Source organism: Ochotona princeps, chromosome 12, assembly GCF_030435755.1.
Source record: "Ochotona princeps isolate mOchPri1 chromosome 12, mOchPri1.hap1, whole genome shotgun sequence".
NCBI classification, from domain to species: Eukaryota; Metazoa; Chordata; class Mammalia; order Lagomorpha; family Ochotonidae; genus Ochotona; species Ochotona princeps.
In genome coordinates, this window is record NC_080843.1 from 24646068 (window position 1) to 24665552 (window position 19485).

At 42.9% G+C, this 19485-nt stretch overlaps 3 protein-coding genes across 16 annotated transcripts in view; 2 read left to right on the top strand and 1 right to left on the bottom strand.

Moving 5' to 3' along the window:
- The window catches only part of SCEL (sciellin), a 274453-nt gene extending 255580 nt beyond the window's left edge, over positions 1-18873 (bottom strand). Inside the window, exon 1 of the mRNA XM_058670950.1 lies at positions 18647-18873. Coding sequence (XP_058526933.1) covers positions 18647-18873 — 227 coding nt within the window. The remainder of the gene's footprint in view (positions 1-18646) is intronic.
- MYCBP2 (MYC binding protein 2) overlaps positions 18864-19485 on the top strand; it is a 217510-nt gene continuing 216888 nt past the window's right edge. For 12 of the 14 annotated variants that reach the window (XM_058670592.1, XM_058670593.1, XM_058670596.1 and 9 more), the window contains exon 1: positions 18916-19480. In XM_058670592.1, coding sequence (XP_058526575.1) covers positions 19176-19480 — 305 coding nt within the window. In that variant the 5' untranslated portion in view covers positions 18916-19175. Of the gene's footprint in view, positions 19481-19485 lie in introns of all 14 variants that reach the window. The other 2 variants (XM_004577417.4, XM_058670605.1) reach the window with 2 other exon arrangements.
- LOC131481545 (uncharacterized) lies at positions 18961-19044 on the top strand. Its single transcript, XM_058670609.1, has one exon. The coding sequence runs from the start codon at positions 18961-18963 to the stop codon at positions 19042-19044; it is 84 nt and encodes a 27-aa protein (XP_058526592.1).

A 19485-nucleotide genomic window follows, 5' to 3' on the forward strand; every position in this document is an offset into this window, starting at 1 on the left:
ATAAGAGCCACTACTGAAGACTGAAGGTTTCTCCATTATAAGACATCCTCATTGCAGATTAGCAGCACTGCCCATGCTGAAACAATGACAGGAGAGCCTTTGCCTCCACTGCCCCAGCCTAGCCTGCCTAAAATCCCCTGTGCAAGACACCAGATAATTTCCCGGTGATACCAGACACTGCAGATACCTGTCCCTGGGCCAACAGGGATCTCTGAAGCTTTACTTGCAACTTAGATTATTTCCCCCCATTCTGTGGTATTCCTAGCGGGCTTTCAGAACTTTTATTATCTCTGGACTATCCAAACTCTAACACTTTCTAAATTTAAAGAACTTCAACTGAACGTTTCAGTTGAAAGTGCCTATTTATAGCAAACGTCTTGCCCTCAGGACATAACCCTGTAGTGTTCTCTTGAGGAAGTGGTGCTGGTCATCACAGCTTTAGCATCTCCATGTATATGAGACTCAGCTCTCTTTGTTGAACTCAGTGTTTCCTGGTTCTTCTTTCCAGGCCCTTTACTGTCCTGGGAGGCAATCTGATGAGCGTTAACTTGCAGCCCCCACTTTCCTCAGGCACAATATATCAGTTTAACTTTACTATTGCAATAAAATATTTTATAGTGGCTTTTATATTAAAAAAGAAGAAGAAGAAAAACTGCAATATTCCTGGTCAATGTGTTTGCTTTTTTAAAACCCCAGAATTGGGGATGCACTTTTCTCAGACTGGATCACAAGTTGATTCTTTCTTTTTTACTATTTCATGTCTGGGTAAATAAAAAAATAAATTGTAGGTAGTCTTTAGTTCTGTGGTGGTGGACAGAGAACAGATAGCTGGAGGTAGATATTTTATATTTACTCACACATGCATAAACACCAATACACAAGTATGCGCATGCAGCTGCAAATACACATGTGCGTGCACACACATTCTTCGGAGCAATGCTTCTGTTTATCAAGAGAATTTTCTGCTCCATTATGTAAACATCCTTGGGAGATACCAATGTTCATTTCTAGGAGCCTTATATTGTTTTCAAATTATAATAAATTAAAGAATGTCAGGCAATAAGATATTAGTCACACCATGCACCTCACTTATTTTATGAACAATATAAGCAGAATGAATTGTAGAACTTAAGTTTTCCTTTTCTTTCTTCCTTCATACAAAAATTAAGTAAATTTTAACCCAATAAAGAAAGACTACTTTCTATGAGAAAAAAAAGAATGACAAAGGACATGAGAAGGCCAAAAGAATTTCTAACAGCCTTCAGGACTTCAGTGTTTGTATGCTAATTCTTAAATGAGTCAGTATTTCCACTTAAAAGGCAAAGAATGAATTTTCTCTTGCCACACTAGAACTAAGGCTGACCTAGTTTCTCCAACTAAAACTGGAGTCAACACAGTGATTGGCTTAGGTTGGCATTTTTTCTCTGTGTCCAAATATTCAAGGATTCCCCCACACCAGTGATCAACTTTATAAATCATGTTGATGACGCTTTACGCAAAGCTAGATTCCTCTTGCCTACTCGAAATAGATTAAGAAGGAAAATAGAGAATGTTTACTTGAGCTTATTGTAGCAACAGTAGTTAAGGAATTATGCCTCTTACATCCTTTCCATAATATACTTCTCAGGGGCCATTCATGCCTTACGTTAGTGGTAACAGAACCGTGTACTGTTTCCTGAGCAGACACTGAATGATTTATAAGAATGTTTTGGTTTCAGATCTGGACTCTGAACTGTTCTTCCAGACTAAGGCTTAGATTCTGCCAGTCAGGCCGGGAGAGAAATGTCTATTAGACTAAAATGTAATGTCTTTCCAGTAGAAGTAGAAATTCTATAGCAATTACGTGTTTTAATTGGGAAAAACACAAAGATAGCTATTTTCTTACTCATTTACTTATATTCTGATTGTTATTGTTCAGAGATTTGAGTTGACTTATGTTTTGAGCAAATATTTGGAGGTAGTAAATTATAAACCAGAGTAGAAACCTAAGGTCAATGAGAAGAGCATAAAGATACAATCAACCAGAAATGTCAGTGTATTCTTAGTTCAATTTGCATAGCAAATACCTCCTACTAACAACATTTTTCAACTACTTTGTGACTATCTCAATATTAAATTAATAAAACATAATGTATCTTTACAATTAATTAGAAAGAAAATATAAAGCCTAATACAAAGGAAAACAAAAATTAATATATATGTTAATACTTTGGCAAGATTTCATTACAAGGCACCAAAGAGTAACCACATATTTGAAACTAAATGTTAATTTTCCATGGTCAGACAGATACTTATATTAGTCACCCAAATACAACAAATTAAATTTCCAATAAACAAATTCCAAACAAGATAAAAGTAGAATTTCCCCTGGTTTATACTTTTGTTATATATCTGGAAATTTTAAAAAGAGTTTAAAAAATTTTTTAAATGGAACAAAAATTGTTTAGTGTCTAATTGATGCTCATGTCTGAGCAAGACAGCTGGACTCCAAAGATGGCCCTCAACAATTCTTCACAGGACAAGTGTTTAGTGCAGGGGCTCCAATGCTGATTAAGACACCACGTCCCACATCAGGGTGCCCAGACTTGATGTCTGGGTCCAGCTCCTGGCTCCAGCTTTCTGCCAAGGCAGACTCTGGGAGGCAATGCAGATGGCTTAATTGAGTTTCCGCCATCTACAATTGAGTTTCTGACTGCTGGTTTCAGCCCAAATCCAGACATAACCACTGCAAGCAACTGGGGAGTGAGCCAACAGATGGGAGCCCACTCTGTTTACAATCAATCAATCAATCAATCAAATCCTGTTATATAAACAGATAAACAGGCAGGCTCCTTACAACATCAAAAAGGAAAAGTTTACATGTTCCTATCTCAGAAGTGAGAACCTAGGGCCCAGGGCAGTACCTTAACAGCTAAAGTCCTCACCTTGCACATGCCAGGATCCCATATGGGTGCCAGTTCTAATCTAGGCAATCCCACTTCCCATCCAGTTCCTTGCCTATGGCCTAGGAAAGCAGCCAAGGATGGCCCAAAGCTTTGGGACTCTGCACCCATACGGGAGACCCGGAAGAGACCCCTGGCTACTGGCTCCTGGCTCCTGGCTCCCGGCTTCAGATTGGCTCAGCTTTGGCCATTGTGGCCATTTTGGGAGTGAATCAGCAGATGGAAGATCCTCCTCTCTGTCTCTCCTCTTTTCTGTATATCTGACTTTCCAATGAAAAATGAATAAATATTTAATAAAAATAAAAAAGTAAGAACCTGTTTTGGATCTAGCCTTGACCAAAAGAAATCAGCTGAATGCTGCTCTTGGACTTCTAAATCCACTCCTGAGGAGGACACTATTGGCCCCCCATTTGGAACCCAACTACTATATTTTGAGGGACTCAAACCACAAGGAAAAGCCTCATGAAGGAAGTCCAAGTGTTTCCAACTGTCAGCTCCAGACCCCAGGGTGAGCCACAAGTGTGAACCACATATAGTCCCTCGCTGTTTTAGTGCCAACCTCACATGGAACAGAAGAACTGCTTTGTTGAGCCAGTCATTCTAAAGAATCTCGGTATTTTAGGATTAAGCTTATAAGCTTTGAGCTGATTATTACACATCAATAGACAACTGAAACATATGTAAAACTGAATTAGGTTCTGGGGTTTGAGATGAATGACAATGGGATTTTCACCTGTTTTAAAATTCAATGGGAGATTTGAAAGTCTTGCAGGACAGAACATCCAGTATAACAGACTGCCCTATTTAATGCAAGATGGTCATCAGCTACAGCCTCTATTGTGAATATAGCATTTCCTGGTTATTGAGAAAACAGAATACTTATCTAAAAACTTCCTAAATATCCTCTAGAAGATGGTGTTGATTAAAATAACTGTTTAGCTAGTGACTATCGTAAGAGATACTGAAAATGGCAGAAATGAAATACAGACTATGCCTTTAAAAAAAACCAATCTGGGGCCCGGCGGCGTGGCCTCGCAGCTTAAGTCCTCGCCTTGAAAGCACCGGGATCCCATATGGGCGCCAGTTCTAATCCCGGAAGCTCCACTTCCCATCCAGCTCCCTGCTTGTGGCCTGGGAAAGCAGTCGAGGACGGCCCAAAGCTTTGGGACCCTGCACCCACGTGGGAGACCCGGAAGAGGTTCCTGGTTCCCGGCTTTGGATCGGCACTTACCGGCCCGTTGCGGCTCACTTGGGGAGTGAAACATCGGATGGAAGATCTTCCTGTCTGTCTCTCCTCCTCTCTGTATATCCGGCTTTCCAATAAAAATAAAATCTTTAAAAAAAAATAAAAAAAATTTAAAAACCAATCTGACAAGGTGAATAAAGTAACCTAATATGATGTATACTGATTGAGATTTCTTGGGACAGTAGTAGCACAGAGAACAAGTAGTTAATGAGCCTTGAGAAAGATACGTTTCATGAAGATTACTGACCTGAGTATTATGGGGGTTTTTTTGTTTGTTTTTTATTTTCTTTGCAAGAGTAACACCAAACAAGGACATGATGAAGAGGGTGAGGGAGAAAGCAAGCATACCCCCATCCACATGCCCAATTTTCCAATTGCCCATGATAGCTAGGGCTGGGCCAGGTGGAGGTTAGGGTGAATTTAGAGCCAGGAGCTCAATCCAGGTCACCCAGGGTCTGCATTAGCAGGAAACTAGAATCTGAAGTGTAGCCAGGACTCAAATATAGACACTCCAATCTGGGACATGGGCATCCCAAGTGGCAGCTTAACTGCTAAGCTCCATGGTTGCTCCTTGAGTTCAGTTTTGACGTAAATAGAGGAATGAACCACATGCAGGAAAGGGAGAATGGAAACTCAACCAAGCAGCCCAGGCAGGGTATGAGGCACTGCAGCTTTCAAGACAGTTAAATAGGCTGGGACTAAAGGGTTGTATCTCTTTGGCCTTGTAAGCAAGTTCACTAAAACCCGAAGACAATTTTATTGCTAAAGCCAATTTGTTAGAGGTTTCCATCACCCTCCCTGAGCCTCTTAGAGTTACCTTAAGCCTAATAACTTGTTCTAGGCAATGAATCAGGTTAGAGTGGCATAAGCCACTTCCAAACCTGGATCTAAACAATGTACCTATCCTCCAGCTCAGGTTGGCAGCCATATATTCCAGATGGCATGGCTCCAGAAACAACAAGAGGTCACTGACGTATCTCAGGCTGACACGTGCAAGAAGTAATCTTGTGTTAAGTCCCTGAGATTGGAGCTGTATCAGTTGGAATTCTGCCAGGAAATGGACTGCCCCAGATGGTTCAGACAAACAGACATCTGTTTCAGAGAGGTGGACAGGGCAAGGAAAGAAACTTGGGAGGAAGGAAGCTGTTACCCCTCTAGGACTGAGGGAGCAGGGAGAACAAATAGTTCTCAGACTCCTGATAGTGGAGTCCAGCGAGCGGAACTGCCCAGCTGGCAGCCTAGTCTTGAAGAGTCACTGTTACTGCCAGAGAGGAGGAGTGGAATGGAATACTCTAATTTACCTTTGCCCTGCCTTCAACCTCCTGAGAGGCCATCGCCACTGGCTAATCCCAACCAGAGAGCCCTGGTGACTCAGGCACAGTAGCCAGCACCTGGGTCAGAAATCAATGCCATAAACTAAGAAGGGAAGCTCTGGGAAAACAGCTCAAGGGTTCATCTGTTGTGGCAACTATCTATAACCACCCCACTAATACGACCTTCCAGACGGATTTTCAGATTTCAAAAATTAGATTTATGGAACTATAATCCACATACCACAAAATTCATCTTTTACAGTATACAATTTGGTGAACTTTGCTATCTTCACACAACTGGGCAACTGTTCATACTAATTCCAGAATGCTGCATTACTATCCCCGACCACCACCACTACCACCAAATATCATACCCAGAAAGCACTCCTTCCTTACCCTCTTCTTCCTCCAGCCACAGGAAACCAGTACTTTACAGTCTGTCTCAAGAAGTTTCCTATAAATGGAACCACACAGCAGGTGATCTCTTATGTTTGATTTGTTTCCATTAGCACCATGCAGGTACTTTCTAGATCCACCCATGTGTAGCATATGTCAGTATTCCATTCCTCTATTGCTAAATAATGTTTTACCATACATAGGATGCTTTAAAAAGATCACTGTGGAGAAAAGGTTGACATTACCAAGATCAATGGCAGAAGTATTTGTGTCAATGGAGGAGTCATTAGAGTCTATAAACACTTTTTCTCAATTACTTTTCAGGCCAAGAAACGAGAACAAAACAGCACTTTTCATCACCCTTTCTGTAAATACCATCTTTTTCTGGGATCTTCATTTCAGTGACTTCATTATTCCCTCCAAATCTGGGGCCATATTGGAATCTTCCTTTCCCATTTCTTCCATTTTAGTTCATCTTTTTCCCATGTGCCACACTTGCAAGAAGGTCCTATCATCTGGTATGATTGCTTTGGTGCAGTCCTTCAAAGAGTCATGCCAAGCCCAACCTTTTGTTTGTACCACTCACCTATGTCCTACCCATTTGGGGAATTTTAATGACAGGCGACGGATAAAGAGATTCAGTAATTTATTTAAACATTCACTGTTGAGTTGGAAAGAAGACATCAGATACCTATAGCTTAGGATTTTCCTCTTTCCATCCCTTCAGGGTTTAGGACCTTCAGGGTGTATACAACCCCCTCCCTATTGCATGGGAAGAAATACACGAGGACCACTGCCAGCAGCTGTTTAAAATCACTAATGACTGGAGTTCAGAAGAAAGCAGTGCTTTATTTTAAAGGAAGCACTGTCCCCTGCTTAACAATTATTGTCATTTTGCTTTCATTGGCTATAAACCTTTATATCATTTTTCAGAACTTGGGTGGGAAAGCACCACAACAAATCCTGAATTCACCTTTTTACAATAGCAAATGTAAAAGCAATCATGCAACTGTATAATTCTTTATTATAAAAAGGAAAAGCACAGATTTTAGGGAACTGTTTTTTTATAAGTATTTAATAAGATCTTCAAGAGAAAATTTGAAATACATCATGCCATGAAAATCATCAATATTTTAAGCAAATGCAATGGAAAATGTTATGCCTTTTTAAAAAAGAGATTTATTTATTTTTATTGCAAAGTCAGATACACAGAGATGAAGAGAGTCAGACAGGAAGATCTCTGTCCGATGATTCACTCCCCAAGTGACCACAATGACTAGAGGTGTGGCGATCTGAAGCCAGGAGCCAGGAGCCAGGAGCCAGGAGTCTCTTCCAGGTCTCCCAGGAGGGTACAGAGTTTCAAAGCTTTGCGCCATTCTTGACTACTTTCCTAGGCCACAAGAAGGGAGCTGGATGGGAAATGGGGCTGCCAGATTAGAACCAGTGCCCATATTGGATCCTGGAGCATTCAAGACAAGGACTTTAGCTGCTAGGCTACTGTGCTAGGCCCAGAAAATTTTATGCTTTTAATAATAAAACATTCCTAGAAAACTACACAGCTCCACAACAAAAATCTGGTAAAAATTTATCAGAGAAAATATTTGGCAACAAAATAGGTCATGAGGCCAGGGAATGAGGGTTAAAGAGATGAAGAAATCCAACCCAGGTAAAAACGTAGGTACCAGCCAAACCCACAGAGATGTGAATGGGATGACCATTAGAGTTGTCGCCAAATTAATGCAGTGAGCCTGGGTCTTTATATTTTTTTTTTAGATTTTTTTAAAGATTTATTCATTTTTATTGGAAAGACAGAAATACAGAGAGGAGAAGAGACAGAGAAGAAGATCCCTGTCCGATGATTCACTCCCCAAGTGACCACAACAGCTGGAGTTGAGCTGATCTGAAGCCAGGAGCTTCTTCTGGGTCTCCCATGTGGGTTTAGGTTCCCAAGGTTTTCGGCTGTTCTCGACTGCTTTCCCAGGCCACAAACAGAGAGCTTAATGGGAAGTGGGGCCGCCAGGATATGAACCAGTACCCATATGGGATCCCAACACCAGGCCCGAGGCTGGGTCTTTTTATCACTTCACTGTTGAATTAACCAAAGATTCTTGCACCTAAGGTATGTCACATAACTATGGGTCAGGCAGCAATGGTCAGAGAGGGGCTCAGTTGTGAGTTATCGTCACCAACAGTCCTGACAACTAGGAAACAAAAGATTCAATCCTGATGGACATTTTGGGCAATGAACAATACATCCATCATAGTCCACCCCAATGAGGCTCAAATCTCCTTGTTTCTCTAGAGAGTTGATCTTGTGTCTGGGCTTCTGGGTAGTTTTCTGGCTCCCTTGTAGAAACCTAAAAGATGAAGGTATGAACTATGCTTGGTTACTACAGCTAGTTTCAGTGCTGTACCTGAAAGTCATCACACCTCTTTGCCACATCTTTCCCAAACTGCCTTCACGTTGAACCTGTGCTAGTCGTCCACGTGGCCTACATATCAGCATTGCCAACACCCTCATAACAGGTAAGAGCTCCGGGTCAGTATGCCCTTCTCAGGTTATAGAAACTATACTAGTCCATTTAACATCTGATTCAGGAGCACTAAGAGACAGCCACATATCACTTAATTGACACAAATATTCTCTTTGCTTTCCTAAGTAATAGTAATCCTGTCTATTCCTAATGATAGGGATCGGTTACAGAATAGGGAGTCATTTGCCCGCTGATCTCATCAACTGAGGGGCCTAAACATACTGAAAGCAATCATAATTTAAAGTCCAGTGGGGTTCTTAGTAGGCCCCCTGGTAGAAATATGACAACTTTTGAAATAAGAAGTCTGAGTAGGAGAGAAAGCAACCTCTCAAAGGGTTTTCAGAAGGTGGAGAAAGAGTTTCATGTAATAGTTACTCATTTAAAGTGTACTATGTACACCTGTATCCCAATAGCACCTTCAAAAGTCCATGGCATAATTGTATCAACAGAAGGTTCTGAGTGGTATTTTATGTGACATTTTACGCACCTTTTCCTAGTTTCCTGATGAGGGTGCAAAAAAAACTACTAGCATAAAACCCAACGTAGTGTCTTAGATTTCTGTTGGTCAGAAGTGAAAAAATGTAGATGTTAGCAGGGCTACATTTCTTCTAAGGGCACTAAGGGAGAATTAATTTCCTTGCCTTTTCCAGATCCTAGAGGCCACTTGGATTTCTTGATTTCCAGTCCGTCTTCCATCTTCAAAGCTAGCAGTGCTGCATGTCACAGATACATGTTGTCTTCTCTGATTCCCCTTCTAAAACCTTACTGCTCCTCTCTCACCTTCCTGCCTCCTCTAATAAGAATTCCGGTGATTACACTGGGCCCACCTGGATAATCCAGCATGTACTCCTCACCTGAAGCACCTAGACTTAATGACATCTAATCACTTGCCATGTGAGGTAACATATTCCCATCTCCTGAATCACATGACACAAGTGTCTCTAAGCCGACACATATCCACTGTCACACATCATAGATGAAACAGAGGCCTTTGGGTCTGAGACAATGTTTTCCAGGATGCCAGATTAATGTAAGTTTTTACATAATAGGGCAAACCAATGAATACCCTGTGAGCAGAGAAGACACACTCATACCAAGGTATGTACTAATTTCAGTTCAGTTTGAATCACTGTGGAAGGTAATAAACTAACTTGCCAGGAAATGGCTGATTGATCTCCTTGGGGATCTTGCTGCTGTAAGGGCTTAGCATTGGTTGCTTCTGTTGATTAGTACTGTTTGACAATAGCAGTAGCCAGATTAGCACTGTTAGTGAAAGTCCTTCCTTTAAGTTCCATGTATAATATCCATTCTTGATACAATGTGTAGGTTTAACGTTTCTTCGTGGCTATTCCATTTAACTGCTTCTTGTGCCTTTGTTGGGTGAATAAAAAACAGCTGATATCAATCAGTGGGATCATTCCATGCACATGGTTTACAGTCTCTTCCAGGTGGGAGGTTTTCTGGTGGGTATCACCATGTAATTCAAAGATATTCCTTCAGGCCTACTCTCACATGTTCAGCCATAAATCTCTTTCACATTCTCTCCTCACTCTTCCAAATTCCTGCTTCAAGGCTCCCAGCCAAGCAAGCAAGCATCTGCTGCTCCCTCTTGGTCTTCATAGTCTCACTTCAAGTGACATCTTTTCATGTGCAAAATTAATGACCATGTGCACTTGCACTGCCTCATGCTTGTTACACTGGGGGGATTTTGGCTCTTTATTATCTATCAAAATCATAGTGCACCAGTAGTTCGTTTTCAGGTTTTGCACCTACTCACCAAGTCAACCTGTACATGACTCAAGCTCAGCCTTTCTCCTCTTGCATCATCCGATGCAACCATATGTTTAAACTTAGCAACCAGCATCAGTGTTTAATAGTGGTGGATGACACGAGAGTCTAGCTACATGCTCATGCAGTTTACTTGTACACTGGCTATTTTCATGCCCAATTCTGGGTATATTACCTCCAGCTTGCCATAAATTGAGGCTGGCCTTACTGGAACTCATGAGTTGTTGGGTGTGACAAAACTTGGCTCCTGCAAGGTTGTTCTGGCTGCTTACCATTTAACATTACATCCCAAGGCACAAAGCTTAAATGGTATGCCAAGTAATTTTCAAATTGCTAAAAATCACATGGACTTGCCACAGGAAGTCACCCTTCACTTAAAGATGGAGAACATGCCTAAGACCATTGGACCTCTAATTCTTAGCACCTCATTTTCTCCATTGCATCTATAACATTCAACAACAGTAATGCAGTTCAACATTTTTACAATGCTTTTTGAGCCTCTGAAAGGCTTGAGCTATTGCGTCTGCAAGTGTCTTTCCACCTGCTAAGTATCACTCTCATCCCGGTTGACCTTGCACTTCTACTCCCATCACATGCCAGAGCTATCAAGGCTCCACCTATCATCACTGGCAGTCTATTAATTTTCTACTGCAGCCTAACAATATCACCACAAACTCAGGGCTTAAAATATACACATTGATTACCTCACAGCTTCTGAGCATCAGGTGTCTGGGCATGCCTTAGCTCTGTCCTTTGCAAGGCTATAATAGAGATGTCATCTGGGGTTGTGGTTTTATCTGAGATGCAACTGGAATCACTTCCAGCCTCACATGTTTGTGGCAAAATTCAGTTCCTCACATACTGCTGGACTGGGAGTCTCTGCTCCTTTTTTGGTTGTTGTGGATGCTTCTTCTCTATACAGTAGGTTACAACATGTCAGCAAGGGATACAGGACAGAATGCAATGTACATGTGTAAGTGTAATCATGCATAGCATGCCAGTCTTAGCATATTCTAGCATATTCTGTTGGTTAAAAGTGATGTGCAAGTACGACCCACACACAAGGATAAGGTTTTTACACAAAGGCATTAAGAGATGGGGATCATAGAGGTCATTTGGGAGATGTCCACTACAGATGGGGTCTTCACTGTCCCTGGCCAGTGGACACTGCATCTCCAAAATCCTATTTAGGACTCCCACTACTCCCCATAGCAACTGACTCAAAGACAAGAAAACAGACTTGCAAACACGAAGTTTACTGTGGATAAATCTGTGAATGAAAGAGGCACATAAGATGGATAGAAAGGGGAAAGGAGAGGGAAACCAAATTGTAATGCAATCTCAACAAAGCCCTTAGCTAACTTGAGATTTCTAGGAGCTGAGATGGCTCTTATGAATCACCCTGAGTCAAGATCAAAGTGTCTGATCGTTATACGCTACACTGGTCAGTTATTTGATGCAGGCTTCCCATGGGGAGGGGTTGTAACCCTGGATGAGACATTTCCCTTAGGCCAAGGGCAATGTATGAGAAACTTTTATCTGTGAACAGCTGGCAGTCAACACTCTCAGGAGCTAGAGAAACAAGAGGTTCACACTTGGAAGGGAAATCTGGGAAGCATGTCACTGCAGTAATCTTTAACAACATCCAAGAGCATAATACAAAATACAATTCAGTTAATTTCTGGATTATTTGACTTAATTAAAGGAAGAAAACTTAGGATTCGAAGAAATAAATAGATGCCTATAATCTAATGATCTTTTTAAAGATTTACTTATTTGAAAGACTGAGTTACAGAAAACAAGGGAAAGAAAGGAAGAAAACAGAGATTTTTCCATCTACCAATTGATTGACTCCCCAGATGTTTGCAGTAACTGGGGCTGGGCCTGTCAGAAGCCAGGAACCTGCAACCTCAACCAGATCTCCTATGTCAGTGGCAGAGCCCCAAGTATGTGAGCCATCTTCTGCTGCCTTACAAGGTGCATTAGTAGGGAGCTGGATCTGAAGAACAGCCAGCACTCCAACCAGCACTCCAGTAAGAGCTGCTGGTATTATAAGCAGAGTCTGAACATGCAGAACTCTGTCCCGGTTTAGTTATTTTTAATATTTCTCCATATAGAATGCTAATATGTAGAGAGAGCACACTGAGATGATGTTGAAATTGATGTGCCAGGTCTGCACATCTTTAGTATAACTGAAATGTGATTAATAGTAACCCAGAAAGTTAGGAGTCTGTTTGGTATTCTTGCATAAGAAAAATAAATGTGACCTGGCTCTACAAGGTCAGGGTCAATATGAGTGATTGTCTTGTCTCAAGGCTACAGACAGAAACCATCCTGTCCATATTTAAAGTGGAATGAAGGGGATAGAGAGAGAAATAGTGCACTACATTTCCCTCCATTTTGATGGCCTGAATCAGGTCACAAACCTAACCATTGACACAGGAGGGGCTCAGAGTATTTCCTTTTTCCGCGTCTCTAAAATATTTTAGAGGCAGTCAAGGAAGAAGAGCTTTAGCAGGGGTATGGGTAAGTAAAGCAATATTGTTTTCATGAAAGCAGGTTTCTGTTTTGATGATTCAAATCAGATCTACAAGCATCAAAGACCAGATGAAAAATGATAAATTGCCCTCATTTGACTGAAAAAAAAAAAACAAATTAAGTTTATTATTTACATGAAAGGCCATCTGTATATTTCAAGATCCAACCAGAAAAATAGACAAATGCCTGCCAAGTCATTAGGGGAGAAAACTGAATATAGGGAATCAAGTGCAAGGTTATTTAAAGTCAAACAAGGAACAGAGGCAGCTCAAGGACTGGTGTTGGCATTAAGTCATCACAATTCCTAGGGTGGAGAGATCAAGAGCAAAATGCTGTAACCAGACTCCGGGAGTTGGGACTGCTAGTGAGAACTGCTTCTGTGAGAGTTAAGCTGCTTGGAGCTACATCATGGATGAGGAAGCAGTTCAGAGGATGCAACCACAGAAGAGACACTGCCCAAAGTAGAAAGCCGGGGGTCTGTGAGGGAAATACACCTCTATTCAGGTGCTGACCACACTGGAACCTAGTGGGCAGAAGAAGCTTGGAAGATGTCATTGTTAGGCATCAAAATGAGCCAGTCATCCTTCCAGCACCTGAAGGGAGGTCACATTCCTCTTAGAGCAGTGCTGTCTCTGCTTCAGCGCATGAATTAGTACTTAGTCCAGTTTCTAGCATTTGACATCATTTAATAAGCTGATTTTGTCCATCCAAGAAAATATATCACTAAACACAAATTTCTTTAAGAAAAGTTTGAAAATTTTTATGAATTACATCTCTTGCAAGCTTTTCCAGATTCTATATACTTCGAAGGCAAATCAGCATTATATCAAAAAATAGTGAAACATTTTTAAGAGAACTATTTACAAAGAACTAATAAATACACTGAATTTTACTTTCAAAGTATAAAATATATGAAACTAAAACAGGAAGTCAAGCTAGGCATGACTAAGATTCTGATGTTTATTACAGATTAAAAGACAATGAGTTTTCAATGATTTATAATTCCTGAATCTAGAAGAGAACAACAACAACAACAATAACAAAAAACAGGCCTAGGGTAGTTTAATATTTTTCACAGTATGCTTGAGACTAACACTATGGAATAGTGCATTAAGCCACCACCTGCAGTACTGGCATCTGATAAGGACACCAATTGGAGTCAGGTCTACTCTGCTTCCAATCCAGTTCCCTGCTAATGTGCTTGAAGAAGCAGCTGAGCATGGCCCAATTGTTTGCATGAGACACTCAGGGGAAGCTCCTGTTTCTGGTTTTGGACTTGCCTAGCTCTGGTCATTTGGGGGCCATCTGTAAATCTCCCTTTTTAAATAAGTAAAATAGATTTTAAAAATAAATTACTATCCACTATAATTACTTTAGAACTATCTAGACATCACTGGATATCTGGATTTACTAGAAAGTCAATGAAACAATTCAAAGGGAATGTGTGTATGATAATATTGCTATTCTGTATCAGAATTTCATTGGTCATTTGGTTTTGCAGAATAAATTTCAACTATTTAATCTTGCTATTAAATGTCAGTTAATAATTTATGAACTATAATGAAGTTTTCAGGGTTGAAGTGTTATATTTCTTTTTATGTTTTTTTCTGAACAGTGGTATGCTTTATCTGATTTTCTGAATCAGTTGTGAAAGTATGTCCTATTCTAAATGCATCGTAACAGTGATTATTTTTAAAGTTATCATTTGCATTCAGATATATGTAATTGAATTCACACTCTTCAAGGTATATGCTAAGGCTATTTTACCTACATTTAAGAAATTTTAGTTTCATTAACTTGCAAGGCATAGAGATAGGGGCATGGGAATGAACAAGCATGTATGTCTGGGGGCACATTTAGATACTTGTTCACTCCCCAAATGCCTGCAAGCACCAGAGCTGGCCGGGGACTCCATTTGGTTTTCCATGAGGTGGCGTGGCACAGACCCAAGTCTCTGAGCCATTACCTGCTGCCTACTAGGACTCACATGAACAGGAATTTAAACTGGAAGCAGAGCAAAAAGCTGGAGCCTAGAGATTTAGACGAGAAATGCAGACAGTCCAAATAGTGTCTTTCCCAAGTGCTGTGCCAAATGCCCAACCTGTGTAATATTTTCCAATAATTATTTTAAGATGTGAAAAAAGCCATATCTTATTTGTAGGAAAATTTGGAAATACAATTTGTATCATGTAAAGCTAACAGGAATTAAGAGGAAAAAACTGTTAGCTCATCAAATCTCCAAATTGCTGAATATTTCAAGGTCCTAAAAATATAGTTGTTTAAAACAAGAGGTAAGAAAGCTATCTTGACATCTTTACTTGAAGGAATTTTTTTCTACTCAGTTTGGATTATTAAACATAGCATATGAAATAGATTTTATTTTAAAATACATCATCATATGTATTAAGAATAAAGGATTCTTGGCCCTTGAAAACTGAGGGCATTTCTTTGAGCACAGCACTTCTGCATTCTTGAGTCCTGAGTACTTTTCTTCTCTAAGTTGTTCTAAGTTCCCAATCTGTTTTTAAAGTTTTGTACAAATTAAGGAGACAAAATCTTTGCCACAGCATTTTCAGCAGCCTTGATGTGCCTGATAATATGCATGCTTCCTGTGGTTGCAATCTTGCTGCATTAGTATAATGCTAATCTTTTAAATGAAACTTGGTACCACACCAATCTGTTCACCCTCAAGTCCACCAGGGTTAGTGGCTTCTTTAACACAAAACAAATACAACTTCCTAACAGTTGAGCAGAAAACATGTAAATGCTGTCAGAGTTCAAATAATTATAAGCCAGTTTTGCGATGTCAAGTGGGTAAGAATTATCACACAGATCTCTAACACCAAGGGCCGAAGATGAAGCTGTTGTGCTTTATGATCACAACCACAAAGACTCAAAATATGACGCCCCTAATGAAACGTGCAAAGGCAGGACTTGCTTTCTTTCCTTCGGCTCTCGCAGGGTGAAACGTGCAATGCATTCCTCAGAAGCTATGCTCACACCCAGCGCACCCCCTCCTCCTCCTCCCACCCTTCCACGCCCCGCTCCTCCATCCTTGTCACCAATGCCAACGCTTTTGGCATACCCTTGCCCGGCCCCAAGAGAAAGCTAAGATGGCAGCACCGCAGCTCCGGGAACCACGCTCAGAGGGCTGGAGGGAGCAAAACTACATCTTCAACATTCTTTCCTTCTCTGCAGCTCTTTGCACTCTGTCCCACTCCCAGCACGCTGGCCACTCAGGCAGTCTGTGGTAGTGCTCCCAGGAGTGGCAGGAGGCAGCGCTGGCTTTGTACCTTGCAAAAATCCCACGCCCTGCTATGACACAACTGTTTGGGCGGTCCCTGCCTAGCGGACCACCCTAACCATAATGACCCCTGGATAGCGGGATTCAGAGTTGACACCACGCTCCCTTTGGATTCTGGTGTGCGCCCTTTTCTCTGTCATCATTCCAGGGGACCTCTTCTGGCTCAGCAGTGGCCAGGGATGAAGCGGTGGCTGTGGCAAGGGGACCCAGGAGCGCACAGAACGAGGCAGGAAGTGAAGGTGGGGGAGGAGGAGAAAGAAAAAAAAATGCTGCATTGGCTATCAATTTAGAGTAGAGAAACCACTGCTACTGCCGTGAAAGGAAACGCTACCAACCGCAACAGAAACGCCACCCACCGATACTTAAGTGAGCATGTGTGCGACTTCGCGCACGCTTAGTGGTGCGGCTCAATTTCGTCCCCTTCTTAGGAAATTATCCAGTGCCCGGGTTTTGTGTGTACCCGGGAGGCTCAGGACGGCCTGTAAAGGGGAGTAAAGGCTATATGGTGGAGTCGGAGGCTCACAAGGGCGGGGTAGGCTGCTGCTCTGGGAAGTTTCCAGGACATTCTAAAGGGGCAACGACTGTCACTAAGCCTGCAATGGAAGTGATTCTCTATGCAGGCAATGTGCAGCCGTTCAACTAATATCTGTGTTTCTTCTGTTTGGGAATACAGCTTGGTGTTTTGTTCAGTGAGTGGTACCACTCTTGAAAAGCCATGGACCACAATGGACATCTGAAAAACTTTAAGGTCTCCTTACAATTTTGGGCAGTAGGAATTATTTTCTCCATTATTCTGAGAGGGAAACTTGCCCAAAGATAGAAATGTATGAAGTAGCAGAGACAAGACCCAGCCGGAGAATGTGGATTTCAGAGCCCTTTCAGGTGTCCTTCTGGCTCCTGCATAGTAACGCATCCTTGAAGCACCACCTGTTGGCCCTTCAGTGTTACCCTTAGACTGGAGGGGGATGAGGTCCAGGACTTTCTGTTCAACATTGATGTGTGTAACTGCTGAAGCACCAGCACAGCTAGTTAGCCTTACAAATTCTTACTGGGTACCCCAGGTGTAAGTCAGACTAGGGACCGAGGAAGACACGATAATGAACAAGCATCTCTCAAGATACTAGGAAGAGTTGAGGCAGCAAGACAAGGGACAAACTTGTTTCACAAGACTAACGCAATTCTAAAGCTCTATGTCCGCCCTTCATACCTGTGTTTTCATTTTCACATTCCTAGTTTGAAGAAACAAAAATCTAGGGGCTGGCATTGTGGTACAGTAGGTTAAAATGCTATTTGGGATATCTGACACCCCATATGAGCACCAGGTCCCTGCTGTTCACTTCTGATCCAGCTCCCTGCTCTTGCACCGGAAAAGCAGCAGAAGATAGTCCCAGTGCTTGGGCCCCTGCCACTCATTTGAAGATCTAAATGTAATTCTTGGCTCCTGGCTTAGTCCTGACTCTACTCTGGCTGTTGTGGTCACCTGTGGAGAGAACCAGCAGGCAGTCTCTACATCTCTCTGTGTTTTTGTGCCTCTCCTCTTTGAAACTCTACCTTTCAAATAAAAGACTTCAAGAATAAAAATTACAGTGCTAATCATCTGTTATTAAAGATTCCAGAAAAACCACACAACTTTGAGCACTCTTCCTCTACCAAAAAATTAACTAACGTCTCCTCTCTGTGCATTTCTTAAACTGTAAAGAGGACTTATTTTATGATTGAGAAGGCCATGCAAAGAAAAGGCACAAAGGAAAGCAGTAGTAAGCAGGTCAATAGGGGAAAGATGTGGTTCTGGATCACAAGACTCAGAAATGCCTGTCCATTAGGAGAATTCAAGTTCACAGCGCAGAGGATAACCGTAAACATGAAGTACGATGTGCTGGTACGTGCAGTTCTAAAGCATGAGATGAGGTTAGCAGATTAGGTCTCTATGGATAAAAAGATCTTGGGTGATCTGACATGATCAGATGTTATACAAGTAGTCATAATTGTAGTTTCTGGTCATATTTAAAACATCTTTACTATCACCAGTCTTGACAGAAAAAGGTAAGTTGCAAGTGGCCGCTGTCAAAAGAACAGCATAAGGAGTCAATACAACATACAGGAAAAATATTATTCCACTGAGATTCAACTCTGGGAGGAGAGGGATAACATTACCTCTTTAGGACCATATTTGAAAATCACACTGAAATGTGTTAAGAATTAAACTTTTAAAACATGTTTTAAAAGAGTCGGCTCTAACGTAGAACGGCTGAGAGCACAAATGACTGACTTGCAAAACCTGGTCTTCCTACCAATTCTCTTTTCACAGCTGAAAAGAATGTACTGGATTTCCACCTGTCTCTGCAAGTGAGAGCTGTTTTAAAGGAACTGCTAATGATAAACCACAAAAAAATTCCTCAAAGGCCTTCTCACTCTTTAACTCTGAATGGACCAGCCCTGGTCACACTAACCCTTGGTTTGGGCAGCACAGACTTGGGAGGGTCGGGGCCAGGGGTCAGGTGTACGCCCCGTGTGTATCCTTCGGCGCTGGGCTCCCGGCCTGTGGTTTGAGGCCACACGTCTCCCACCGGGAGGGAATCCATTACCTGAAGGCCAGTAGCAGACAGCTGGGCCCCACACTTCGCTCACTCTTCCTCAAGCTGCTAGGAAATCCCGGAGAAGTGGATTTTCTCCAGAGACCGCACCGCCCAGCCGCCCCACACCCAAAGCCTCGGGGCGGAGGGAGTGGCGGCCGGAGAGGGCGGGGCAGACGCCGAGCTACTGAGCATGTGCGAGGCTTGGCGCATGCTCGGTGCGGCCCGCAGCTTCCCATTGCGGGCAGCCCCGGCGGTGGCAGCGGTGGTGGCGGCGGCAGCGGCGGCACCGCCTCCTCCTCACACTCCGCGGGCGGCGGGGTTAGATGAGCGGCCCCAGTAGCGGCGAGGGCGGCGCGGGGGGGAGGAGGAGGAGAAGGAGAAGGAGGAGAAGGTCGCTGTCTTTGTAGTCTCTCTTCCGCGGGAGCGAGAGGCCGCCGGCGGCGTCGTCGTCGTTGGCAAAGGACTGTGTGTGTGTGTGAGTGTGTCTCCGCGCGTGTCTGCCAGCCCGGCCCGCGGGGACGAGGCGACGGCGGCGAGGATGATGATGTGCGCAGCGACCGCTTCCCCCGCCGCCGCCTCCTCGGGGCCCGGAGGGGACGGATTCTTCCCAGCCGCCACCATCTCTGCCTCCCCGGCGCCGGGGGCGCTGTTCATGCCGGTTCCCGAGGGCTCCGTGGCTGCCGCGGGGCTGGGGCTGGGGCTGCCGGCTGCGGACACTCGGGGTCACTACCAGCTGCTGCTGTCAGGTCGCGCCCTGGCCGACCGCTACCGGAGGATTTACACCGCCGCGCTCAGTGACAGAGACCAGGGGGGCAGCGGCGGCGCCGGACACCCGGCCTCCAGGTGCG

Coding starts and splice junctions, on each gene's coding strand:
- LOC131481545 (XM_058670609.1), top strand. CDS start 18,961: ATGAGCGGCCCCAGTAGCGGCGAGGGCGGCGCGGGGGGGAGGAGGAGG.